The sequence below is a fragment of the Somniosus microcephalus genome, chromosome 28, assembly GCF_052327205.1.
Source record: "Somniosus microcephalus isolate GS21.2 chromosome 28, FLI_Smic_1.0, whole genome shotgun sequence".
In the NCBI taxonomy this organism is placed as follows: Eukaryota; Metazoa; Chordata; class Chondrichthyes; order Squaliformes; family Somniosidae; genus Somniosus; species Somniosus microcephalus.
Genome location: NC_141014.1, coordinates 41,685,906 through 41,698,541, shown reverse-complemented (window position 1 = coordinate 41,698,541; position 12,636 = coordinate 41,685,906). Strand labels below are relative to the sequence as shown.

General features: G+C 55.2%; 2 protein-coding genes across 2 annotated transcripts in view; one reads left to right on the top strand and one right to left on the bottom strand.

Moving 5' to 3' along the window:
* LOC147099662 (uncharacterized) overlaps positions 1 to 12,636 on the bottom strand; it is a 173,880-nt gene that overhangs the window by 151,934 nt on the left and 9,310 nt on the right. The window lies entirely within an intron of this gene.
* LOC147099663 (chromobox protein homolog 6-like) lies at positions 6,112 to 11,803 on the top strand. Its single transcript, XM_085969015.1, is given in 8 exon segments — positions 6,112 to 6,210; positions 6,309 to 6,352; positions 6,446 to 6,511; positions 6,669 to 6,735; positions 10,539 to 10,640; positions 10,642 to 10,815; positions 10,817 to 10,894; positions 10,896 to 11,803. Coding segments are annotated over 8 exon segments (1,185 nt in total). The 5' UTR covers positions 6,112 to 6,141; the 3' UTR covers positions 11,481 to 11,803.

Sequence of the window (12,636 nt, the reverse complement as noted above, 5' to 3'; positions counted from 1 at the left end):
GGATATTAAAGGGTGCGGGGAGTGAGGGGGAGAGTGGGATTAGACTGGGTGGGATATTAAAGGGTGTGGGGAGTGAGAGGGAGAGTGCGATTAGACTGGGTGGGATATTCAAGGGTACGGGGAGTGAGGGGGAGAGTGGGATTAGACTGGGTGGGATATTAAAGGGTACGGGGAGTGAGCAGGAGAGTGGGATTAGACTGGGTGGGATATTAAAGGGTGCGGGGAGTGAGGGGGAGAGTGGGATTAGACTGGGTGGGATATTAAAGGGTACGGGGAGTGAGAGGGAGAGTGGGATTAGACTGGGTGGGATATTAAAGGGTGCGGGGAGTGAGGGGGAGAGTGGGATTAGACTGGGTGGGATATTAAAGGGTGTGGGGAGTGAGAGGGAGAGTGCGATTAGACTGGGTGGGATATTAAAGGGTGCGGGGAGTGAGGGGGAGACTGGGATTAGACTGGGTGGGATATTAAAGGGTGTGGGGAGTGAGGGAGAGAGTGGGATTAGACTGGGTGGGATATTAAAGGGTACGGGGAGTGAGGGGTGAGTGGGATTAGACTGGGTGGGATATTAAAGGGTGCGGGGAGTGAGGGGGAGAGTGGGATTAGACTGGGTGGGATATTAAAGGGTACGGGGAGTGAGGGGGAGAGTGGGATTAGACTGGGTGGGATATTAAAGGGTACGGGGAGTGAGGGAGAGAGTGGGATTAGACTGGGTGGGATATTAAAGGGTACGGGGAGTGAGGGAGAGAGTGGGATTAGACTGGGTGGGATATTAAAGGGTACGGGGAGTGAGGGGGAGAGTGGGGTTAGACTGGGTGGGATATTAAAGGGTACAGGGAGTGAGGGGGAGAGTGGGATTAGACTGGGTGCGATACTAAAGGGTGCGGGGAGTGAGGGGGAGAGTGGGATTAGACTGGGTGGGATATTAAAGGGTGTGGGGAGTGAGGGGGAGAGTGGGATTAGACTGGGTGGGATAGTAAAGGGTGCGGGGAGTGAGGGGGAGAGTGGGATTAGAGTGGGTGGGATATTAAAGAGTACGGGGAGTGAGGGGGAGAGTGGGATAGACTGGGTGGGATATTAAAGGGTGCGGGGAGTGAGGGGGAGAGTGGGATTAGACTGGGTGGGATATTAAAGGGTGCGGGGAGTGAGGGGGAGAGTGGGATTAGACTGGGTGGGATATTAAAGGGTGCGGGGAGTGAGGGGGAGAGGGGGATTAGACTGGGTGGGATATTAAAGGGTAATCCATTGATTCACCCTTAATGTTCACACATTATTCTGCGGAGAATTAAGGAGGAAACAGGAAACGTATCATAACCCAATCAACTGACTTAAAGATGGTTTTTCACCATTAATAGCATCAGTGGGTGATTAATGGGCGGAATCCACCACAAACTGTTGAAGTTGAGTCTGTGAATTCATTCGAAGGTGAATTAGATTCTTGATTTAAAGAAGAATCTGAAGATTATGTGGAGTGCGCAGGAGGGTGTTTACGCCCAATGACCTCTTTCTCAGCTGCCACCTTCATTCTGGCTGCAGTGTGGACCATCTACAAGATGCACTGCAGCTACTCGCCAAGGCTTCTTCAGCATTACCTCCCAAACCCGCGACCTCCACCACCTAGAAGAACAAGGGCAGCAGGCGCATGGGAACACCGCCACCTCCAACCTCCCCTCCAAGTCACACACCATCCTGACCTGGAAATATATTGGCCGATCCTTCATCGTCGCTGGGTCAAATCCTGGAACTCCCTCCCTAACAGCACTGTGGGAGCACCTTCGCCACACGGACTGCAGCGGTTCAAGAAGGCGGCTCACCACCACCACCTCAAGGGGCAATTAGGGATGGGCAATAAATGTCGGCCTTGCCAGCGACGCCCACATCCCGAGAATTAATTTAAAAAATGAGTCTGTGGGCCATGGATAGGGGTCAACAGATGACAAAAGTCCAGAATAGAATAATCAGACAAGAATTCTGGATGTAACTATACAGCACGGAAGGAGCTCATTCAGCCCATCATGTTTATGTCAATTTTTTTGTTATAACAAACACAAACTAATCCCACTGCCCGCTCTCTCCCCATAGCCCTGTATCAATCCCAAACTAATCCCACTGCCCCGCTCTCTCCCCATAGCCCTGTATCAATCCCAAACTAATCCCACTGCCCCACTCTCTCCCCATAGCCCTGTATCAATCCCAAACTAATCCCACTGCCCCGCTCCCTCCCCATAGCCCTGTATCAATCCCAAACGAATCCCACTGCCCCGCTCTCTCTCCATAGCCCTGTATCAATCCCAAACTAATCCCACTGCCCCGCTCTCTCCCCATAGCCCTGTATCAATCCCAAACTAATCCCACTGCCCCGCTCTCTCCCCATAGCCCTGTATCAATCCCAAACTAATCCCACTGCCCCGCTCTCTCCCCATAGCCCTGTATCAATCCCAAACTAATCCCACTGCCCCGCTCTCTCCCCATAGCCCTGTATCAATCCCAAACTAATCCCACTGCCCTGCTCTCTCCCCATAGCCCTGTATCAATCCCAAACTAATCCCACTGCCCGCTCTCTCCCCATAGCCCTGTATCAATCCCAAACTAATCCCACTGCCCCGCTCTCTCCCCATAGCCCTGTATCAATCCCAAACTAATCCCACTGCCCTGCTCTCTCCCCATAGCCCTGTATCAATCCCAAACTAATCCCACTGCCCGCTCTCTCCCCATAGCCCTGTATCAATCCCCAAACTAATCCCACTCCCCCGCCCTTTCCCTGTAGCCCTGCAAATTCTTCTCCTTCAGGTACTTATCCAATTCCCTTTTGAAAGCCGTGATTGAATCTGCCTCCACCACACTTTCAGGCAGTGCATTCCAGATCCTAACCACTCGCTGAGTAAAAAAGTTTTTCCTCATGTCGCCTTTGAATCTTCTGCCAATCACCTTAAATCGGTGTCCTCTGGTTCTCGACCCTTCCGCCAATGGGAACAGTTTCTCTCTATCTACCCTGTCCAGACCCCTCATGATTTTGAACACCTCTATCAAATCTCCTCTCAACCTTCTCTGCTCCAAGGAGAACAACCCCAGCTTCTCCAGTCTATCCACGTAACTGAAGTCCCTCATCCCTGGAATCTTTCTTTTAAATCTTTTCTGCACCCTCTCTAAGGCCTTCACATCCTTCCTAAAGTGCGGTGCCCAGAATTGGACACAATACTCCAGTTGAGGCCGAACCAGTGGCCCTGACTCTCCCACTCCCTGTCATAGACTATTCCCTGCTCCAGTAACTGGGAGTGGGTTTGGATGGACTGAATGAATGGCCTTTTTTCCCTGCAGATTGGACGGTGGTCTTAATGCGAGCAGAAAGCAATGCAGATTTTGCAATGTGAATAATACAAGTGATTGCAATTGCTCCCGGGACCACATCTCCGCGGCATAACTAAGACCGCCTATTTCCACCTCTGTAACATCGCCTGTCTCTGCCCCTGCCTCAGCTCATCCGCTGCTGAAACCCTCACCCATGCCTTTGTTACCTCTAGACTCGACTATTCCAACACACTCCTGGCCTCCCACATTCTACCCTCCGTAAACTTGAGGTTATCCAAAACTCGGCTGCCCGTGTCCTAACTCGCACCAAGTCCCGTTCACCCATCACCCCCTGTGCTCGCTGACCGTGTCCTAACTCACACCCAGTCCCGTTCACCCATCACCCCCTGTGCTCACTGCCCCGTGTCCTAACTCGCACCAAGTCCCGTTCACCCATCACCCCCTGTGCTCGCTGACCGTGTCCTAACTCACACCCAGTCCCGTTCACCCATCACCCCCTGTGCTCACTGCCCCGTGTCCTAACTCACACCCAGTCCCGTTCACCCATCACCCCCTGTACTCACTGCCCCGTGTCCTAACTCGCACCAAGTCCCGTTCACCCATCACCCCCTGTGCTCGCTGACCGTGTCCTAACTCACACCCAGTCCCGTTCACCCATCACCCCCTGTGCTCACTGCCCCGTGTCCTAACTCACACCCAGTCCCGTTCACCCATCACCCCCTGTGCTCACTGCCCCGTGTCCTAACTCACACCGAGTCCCGTTCACCCATCACCCCCTGTGCTCACTGCCCCGTGTCCTAACTCACACCGAGTCCCGTTCACCCATCACCCCCTGTGCTCACTGCCCCGTGTCCTAACTCACACCCAGTCCCGTTCACCCATCACCCCCTGTGCTCACTGCCCTGTGTCCTAACTCACACCCAGTCCCGTTCACCCATCACCCCCTGTGCTCACTGCCCCGTGTCCTAACTCACACCCAGTCCCGTTCACCCATCACCCCCTGTGCTCACTGCCCCGTGTCCTAACTCACACCGAGTCCTGTTCACCCATCACCCCCTGTGCTCGCTGCCCCGTGTCCTAACTCACACCGAGTCCCGTTCACCCATCACCCGCTGTGCTCACTGCCCCGTGTCCTGACTCACACCGAGCCCCGTTCACCCATCACCCCCTGTGCTCACTGCCCCGTGTCCTAAGTCACACCCAGTCCCGTTCACCCATCACCCCCTGTGCTCGCTGCCCCGTGTCCTAACTCACACCCAGTCCCGTTCACCCATCACCCCCTGTGCTCACTGCCCCGTGTCCTAACTCACACCCAGTCCCGTTCACCCATCACCCCCTGTGCTCGCTGACCTACATTGGCTCCCGGTCCAGCAACGCCTCGATTTCAAAATTCTCATCCTTGTTTTCAAATCCCTCCATGGCCTCACCCCTCCCTATCTCTGTAATCTCCTCCAGCCCCACAACCCCCCGAGATATCTGCGCTCCTCCAATTCTGCCCTCTTGAGCATCCCTGATTTTAATCGCTCCACCATTGGTGGCCGTGCCTTCAGCTGCCTGGGCCCTAAGCTCTGGAATTCCCTCCCTAAAATGTCCTGGGGCCAATTTTTATCCCTCAATCAACATCACTAAAACAGATTATCTGGTCATTATCACATTGCTGTTTGTGGGAGCTTGCTGTGCAGTAATTGGCTGCTGCGTTTCCTACATTACAACAGTGACTACACTCAGAAAGTACTTCATTGGCTGTAAGGCGCTTTGGGATGGCCGGTGATCGTGAATGGTGCGATATAAATGCAAGTCTTTTCTTTCTTTAAATCTCTCCGCCTCTGTCCGTAAACCCAATGAGTTTGCCAGTCAGATTAACCTGAGCATGGAGAACGCCTGGGGGATCCTGCGCTGTGTCGACATCTGCATGAAGCTGGACGAGGGCAAATACCTCATCCTGAAAGACCCCAACAAGGTGAGCCCCGGCAGGAGATACTGACACCACAGCAGGAGGGGCCGATTGTCAGAGCCCGCGGTTACTGCTCTGCATAGATGCATTTAAAGGGGAAGCTAGATAAACACACGAGGGAGAAAGGAATAGAGGGATATGCTGATAGGATGAGATGAAGAGAGTGGAAGGAGGCTCGTGTGGAGCATAAACACCGGCATAGACCAGTGGGGCCGAATGGCCTGTTTCTGTGCCATACATTCTGTGTAATGCGTTCTCCTTTAAGACGCTCCTTAAAACCTGCCTCTTTGACCAAGCTTTTGGTCGTCTGCCCTAATATCTCCTTATGTGGCTCAGTGTCAAATTTTTTGTCTTCTAATTCTCCTGTGCAGCGCCTTGGGATGTTTTACTGTGTTAAAGGCGCTATATAAATACATTGTTGTTGTTGGGAGGGTCTCTGCTGACAGATGCTGAGGGGCTGCAACTGCCCAATTGGTGATAATTCCAGCGGGGGGGCTTGAACACACACACATATTGCACACTTAAACACACACTGCACTCACATACGCTGTACACTTGTACACACACTTGCATTACACACTACACTTGCAGACATATTACACATTTACACTACACACATTGCACTTGCATGCACACCTGCGTTGCACACTTGCACACTGTACACTTACACACACATTGCACTTGCGCGCACACACTTACATACTGTACACTTGTTTACACACTTGTACACACACACTTGCGCAAGGGGGTCGCAGCATTTTGATCAGCGGCCGCGGCCGCGCGCGCGCGCCGCCCTCCCTAGCAACCGCCCCCGGGGAGGGGGGCCGGTCCCTGGCAACGGTGCGGTCACGTGCGGCTGCGCGCGGAGGGCTGGAGCCAAGATGGAGCTTTCGGCGGTGGGAGAGCGAGTGTTCGCGGCGGAGTCCATCATCAAGCGGCGGGTGCGGAAGGTAGGCGGGGGGGATGCACCGCACCGAATGCAGGAAAAGCTCGCCGATGCACGCAGCCGTCGGCCCCAATAACCTTTCTCTCTTTGCATTTCTGACAGGGCCGCATTGAGTATCTGGTGAAATGGAAAGGTTGGGCGATCAAGTAAGTGGCGGGCCAAGAAGAGGAAAAAAAATGCAAAAATCAAATTTTCTTTTGCGAAAGGTGCGGTGTTCAATTGCTCTCTGATTTTTTTAGGTACAGCACTTGGGAGCCAGAGGAGAATATCCTGGATGCCCGTTTAATCGCGGCTTTCGAGCAAAGGTACAGTCAGAGGCGGAGCAATATTTTTTCTTCTTGCTCCGAATCGGGTCCATTTTGGATTGATTTATTTTTCTTGCATATTTTAAAACAATATATTCCTGTGCATATTGCAAAATGTGCATTTCGTGTGTGTGTGTTTTTTTTGCATTTCTTGCAGAGAGAGGGAGAGGGAGATGTACGGGCCGAAGAAGCGAGGCCCCAAACCCAAAACCTTCCTGTTGAAAGTGAGTCTTTTTTAATATATATATTTTTTAAAAATGCAACAAAAAAATCAAACTATATCAGAATATTTTTGTGCATCTTCAGTGCAGGGTGACAGAGGGAACCGTCCTTGGTAGAGAGGTGCAGGATTTTTTTTAAATTGTCCTCTTCACATTTCAGAGAATCCTTTACATTAAATTAAAATCCCAATATTCCTGCCGAGGTTCTGTTTTGCATTGGGTGCTATTAAAAGGAGCCCTTGTCATTTTACAGGATGGCTTAGTTCTGGCTGTACAGATGGTGCCAGGTGACATTTGGGATCTCTCACTTGTCCATTTTTGCAATTTTATCATTTCTGCAATTGCATTTTTTAAAAGCCATGTAAACCAACAACCTGTGCAAAGTGGGATGGGAAGAGGTAATGCGAATGGGGGATAAGGGAGCTCTGTAGCACCCTCACCTCTGAGTCAGAAGGTTGAGGGTTCAAGTCCCACTCCAGAGATTTGAACACAGAATCCAGGCAGACACTCCAGTGCAGTACCGAGGGAGCGCCGCACTGTCGGAGGGGGCAGTACTGAGGGAGCGCCGCACTGTCAGAGGGGGCAGTACTGAGGGAGCGCCACACTGTCAGAGGGGCGGTACTGAGGGAGCGCCGCACTGTCAGAGGGGCGGTACTGAGGGAGCGCCGCACTGTCGGAGGGGCGGGTACTGAGGGAGCGCCGCACTGTCGGAGGGGCAGTACTGAGGGAGCGCCGCACTGTCGGAGGGGCAGTACTGAGGGGAGCGCCACACTGTCAGAGGGGCGGTACTGAGGGAGCGCCGCACTGTCGGAGGGGGCAGGTACTGAGGGAGCGCCGCACTGTCGGAGGGGCAGTACTGAGGGAGCGCCACACTGTCAGAGGGGCGGTACTGAGGGAGCGCCGCACTGTCGGAGGGGGGCAGTACTGAGGGAGCGCCGCACTGTCGGAGGGGCAGTACTGAGGGAGGCCGCACTGTCGGAGGGGCAGTACTGAGGGAGCGCCGCGCTGTCGGAGGGGCGGTACTGAGGGAGCGCCGCACTGTCGGAGGGGCGGTACTGAGGGAGCGCCGCACTGTCGGAGGGGCAGTACTGAGGGAGCGTTGCACTGTCGGAGGGGCAGTACTGAGGGAGCCGCCGCACTGTCGGAGGGGCAGTACTGAGGGAGCGCCGCGCTGTCGGAGGGGCGGGTACTGAGGGAGCGCCGCACTGTCGGAGGGGCAGTACTGAGGGAGCGCCGCACTGTCGGAGGGGCAGTACTGAGGGAGCGCTCGCGCTGTCGGAGGGGCGGGTACTGAGGGAGCGCCGCACTGTCGGAGGGGCGGTACTGAGGGGAGCGCCGCGCTGTCGGAGGGGCGGTACTGAGGGAGCGTTGCACTGTCGGAGGGGCGGTACTGAGGGAGCGCCGCGCTGTCGGAGGGGCGGTACTGAGGGAGCGCCGCGCTGTCGGAGGGGCGGTACTGAGGGAGCGCCGCGCTGTCGGAGGGGCGGTACTGAGGGAGCGCCGCGCTGTCGGAGGGGCGGTACTGAGGGAGCGCCGCGCTGTCGGAGGGGCGGTACTGAGGGAGCGCCGCGCTGTCGGAGGGGCGGTACTGAGGGAGCGCCGCGCTGTCGGAGGGGCGGTACTGAGGGAGCGCCGCGCTGTCGGAGGGGCGGTACTGAGGGAGCGCCGCGCTGTCGGAGGGGCGGTACTGAGGGAGCGCCGCGCTGTCGGAGGTGCGGTACTGAGGGAGCGCCGCACTGTCGGAGGTGCCCTCTTTCCGATGAGACGTTAAACCGAGGCCGCGTCTGCTCTTTTTCAGGTGGACGTAAAAGATCCCGCGACACTATTTTGAAGATGAGCAGGGAGTTCTCCCCCGATGTCCTGGGGCCAATATTATCCCTCAACCAAGACCATTAAAAAAACAGATGATCTGGTCATTGTCACATTGCTGTTTGTGGGATCTTGCTGTGCACAAATTGGCGGCCGTGTTTCCTACATTACAACAGTGACTACACTTCAAAAAGTACTTCATTGGCTGTAAAGCGCTTTGGGACGTCCGGTAGACGTGAAAGGCGCTATAGAGATGCAAGTTCTTTGTAGGAAGCACGACAGCCAGTTTGGACACAGCAAGCTCCCACAGACATCTGTTTTTAGGAGTTGGTTGAGGAATAAATATTGGCCAGGACATCGGGGAGAACTCCCCCTGCTCCTCTTCTAAATAGTGTCATGGGATCTTTTACGTGCACTTAGAGGTATACGGGGGCCTTAGTTTAAAGTCTCATTCGAAAGACTGCCCCTCCGACAGTGCGGCGCTCCCTCAGTACTGCCCTTCCGACAGTGCGGCGCTCCCCTCAGTACTGCCCCTCCGACAGTGCGGCGCTCCCTCAGCACCGCCCCTCCGACAGTGCGGCGCTCCCTCAGCACCGCCCCTCCGACAGTGCGGCACTCACTCAGTACTGCCCCCTCCGACAGTGCGGCGCTCCTCAGTACCGCCCCCTCCGACAGTGCGGCGCTCCCTCAGTACTTCACTGGGAGTGTAAGCCTGGATTTTGTACTCCAATCTCTGAGCGGGGCTTGAACGCATGACCTGCTGACTGGGAGACGAGAGTGACCCCACTGCGCCCACGGCTGACCCCCTCCAGCTAAGAACCCTAAATTTTCTTTGCGAAATGTGTGAAGTTGCAAAGTGTGACCCCAAAACACCGGAAAAAAATCCGGCAAAGTAAAAAATAAATAAATAATGAACATGTTCGTCAGCAACCACAAACCACGGCCCTGTCTGGGACACTGCATAACGTTATTGTGAGCCAGTCACAGCGGAGAATTGGCATCATAAGATTGACATCGGATGGTGACGTCGCTAATCCGTTTTGCCCAGTGTGAGCTCCATTGCTCAACACACTTTGACACGTTACAAAACTTGACAACATCACGCAGTTAATTAAATTCTGTGACGGCATTACGGTGTTGATTTCTCCTCCGTTCCTGCAATCCCAAAGCGGATGGCAGGATTCCCCCCCGTGCCCGGACTATTCCTGGGATGATCCGTGACTCGATGTGGGTTGAGTTACCGCTCGGCCCACACTGTCGGGAGGGGTAAAGTCGCCCATAACCGAGTGCGACTCTTGGCTTGTCTCCTCGAACCGCCCCCACTGCCAGTGACTGACTGCTCCCCCCCGCCCCCCCCCCCCCCCCACCCGAGTATAAGGCAGCTCCCAATATTTCTTCAGATGCAACACAGGTTGGGAAGGAGGGAATCGTCGAGTTATATTGTTCTGGTTATTCCTCGCCGTTCAAGGCCAGGAGGGTTAGGGTTTAAGAGATACTATCGGCACGGCTGGACTTTATTCTCCCGGAGAGGGGTGAGAAGGAGCGTATTGTTCACTGATGGAGGGGATCAGCGGGAGTTCTGTGAGAGAATAATCAGACGTTCCCTGTAATTGTTTTGTTGGGTGCGCGGGGACCTTTAATGGGCACGTGTAGTTGTTTACATTGGAAAGCCGGTGAGCGGCCTGCCTGGGACTGCCAGACCGCCCCGCTGCTCAGCGGGAACGTTGGACATGACCTGTTGAGATTCGACCACTTTTGTATGTTTCCTGTGCTTTATTGCGTACGAATCTCCCCCCAGCAAAAAATATAAATTGGAGGGACCTTTGGTCATTGGCAATTGAATAAATGAAGGTTTTCCTGATTTATGGAGGGAGTTGACCAAAAGGATCCAGCAAATTAACGCTCCAGAGAGAATGTAGAGTATTTCTGCCCGCTCTTGCTCACCTCACGGGGTCTGTTGTCCATTGTGTGGTAACTACTCTCCATCCCTGTTCCAGGCTCGTGCTCAAGCTGAAGCCTTGAGGATCGGGGAGATGCACTTTTCCGTGAAGCCGGGATCTGGGTCGGGGGCCAAGATTCCCAGCAGCCTCGCAGCCTACACAGCTGAAGAAGAACATGCGGCGGTGCTACCGGGCCTCCAAGCGGCCCCTGGCCCGGGCGGACCCCCAGCCGGGGCTGAGCGGGCCCAGCCGGCCCCAGCTTCCGCTGCCCGAGACTGTCCGCATCCTCAACCGCAAGGTGGAGCCCCGGAAACGCAAGCGCAGCCGGATCATCCCTCAACCTGAAGGTGATCGACAAGGGCAGCAAGACCCTGGGCAAGGCCAAGATCCCGTCCCGCAACCGGGTGATCGGTTAAGAGCAAGAAGTTCAGCGACAGCATCCTCCGCACCCAGATCCGGCACATGAAGTTCAATAACTTTTCCGTCTACGACAAGTCCTTCCGGACGCCGCCCGGGGACGAGAGGAGGAGGACGGCGGTGGCGGCGGAGAGTGACCCGGGCACCTCCCGCTCCGAGCCGGGATTCCGCGGCCCGCCTCCCCGGCCCGAGCCCCCCCCGCCCGCCCCCCCCCCCGCTACCCCCAGCGACCCGGCTCCCGCCGGCGGCGAGTGGCTGCGGCCGGGGGAGGGGCGGATGGCGGGCCCCAAGCTCCCCGGTGAGTCCCCCAGCCCTGCGGTGCCCGACTGGCGTGAGGCCGAGGCGCTGGATCTCTCGCTGCCCCCCGAGTCGGCAGCTGGGCGGCGCTCGCCCCCCCGGGGCCAGGAGCCGGGCTCGGGCTCGGACACCGAGCAGGAGCAGGAGGTGTCGGACTGGCGGCCGGAAATGTCGCCCTGCTCCAACGTGGTGGTGACCGACGTGACGACCAACCTGCTCACCGTCACCATCAAAGAGTTTTGCAACGCCGACAATTTTGTGAAAACTGCCGCTGTAAATAAGTAAAGCGGGGCCTCCCGGGACCTGGGTCAGTCCAGCACTCCTGCCTCCGGGGATGCTGCTCTGGGGATGTTGGTCTAGTTGGGCGGGAGATCGATCCCAGGCTGGTTTTTGGCCCAGTCACTCACAGGGGCCGTCCTCCCAGACGCAGGCTTCACTCGCTTTATTTAAAGCTTGCGTCAGTTTTCCCGATAATGCTTTCTTCTCGGTGCTCCTTCTCTCTGATCTCTCTCTTTCGCTCTCTCTCTCTCTCTCTCTGTGTCTCTTTCAATCTTCTGTGTTATCTCTCTTTTTTGCTTGCTCGCTCTCTTTCTGCCTCTCCATCTCCCCCTCTGTCTCTCCCTCGTCTCTCATTTTCTCCCCCTTCACTCTGTCTCTCTCTCTGTCTCTCTCTCTGTCTCTCTCTCTGTCTCTCTCTCTGTCTCTCTCTCTGTCTCTCTCTCTCTGTCTCTCTCTCTCTGTGTCTCTCTCTCTCTGTCTCTCTCTGTCTCTCTCTCTCTCTGTCTCTCTCTCTCTCTCTCTGTCTCTCTCTCTCTCTCTGTCTCTCTCTGTCTCTCTCTCTCTGTCTCCTCTCTCTGTCTCTCTCTCTCTGTCTCTCTCTGTCTCTCTCTCTCTGTCTCTCTCTCTCTGTCTCTCTCTCTCTGTCTCTCTCTCTCTGTCTCTCTGTCTCTCTCTCTCTGTCTCTCTCTCTCTCTCTGTCTCTCTCTGTCTCTGTCTCTCTCTGTCTCTCTCTGTCTCTCTCTGTCTCTCCTCTGTGTCTCTCTCTCTCTGTCTCTCTCTCTCTGTGTCTCTTCTCTCTGTCTCTCTCTGTCTCTCTCTCTCTCTGTCTCTCTCTCTCTGTCTCTCTCTCTCTGTCTCTCTCTCTCTGTCTCTCTCTCTCTCTGTCTCTCTCTCATCTCTCTCTCTCTCTCTCTGTCTTCTCTCTCTCTGCTCTCTCTCTCTCTCTCTCTCTCTCTGTCTCTCTCTCTGTCTCTCTCTGTCTCTCTCTGTCTCTCTCTGTCTCTCTCTGTCTCTCTCTCTCTGTCTCTGTCTCTCTCTCTCTCTGTCTCTCTCTCTCTGTCTCTCTCTGTCTCTCTCTGTCTCTCTCTGTCTCTCTCTCTCTGTCTCTCTCTGTCTCTCTCTCTGTCTCTCTCTCTGCTCTTCTCTCTCTCTGTCTCTCTCT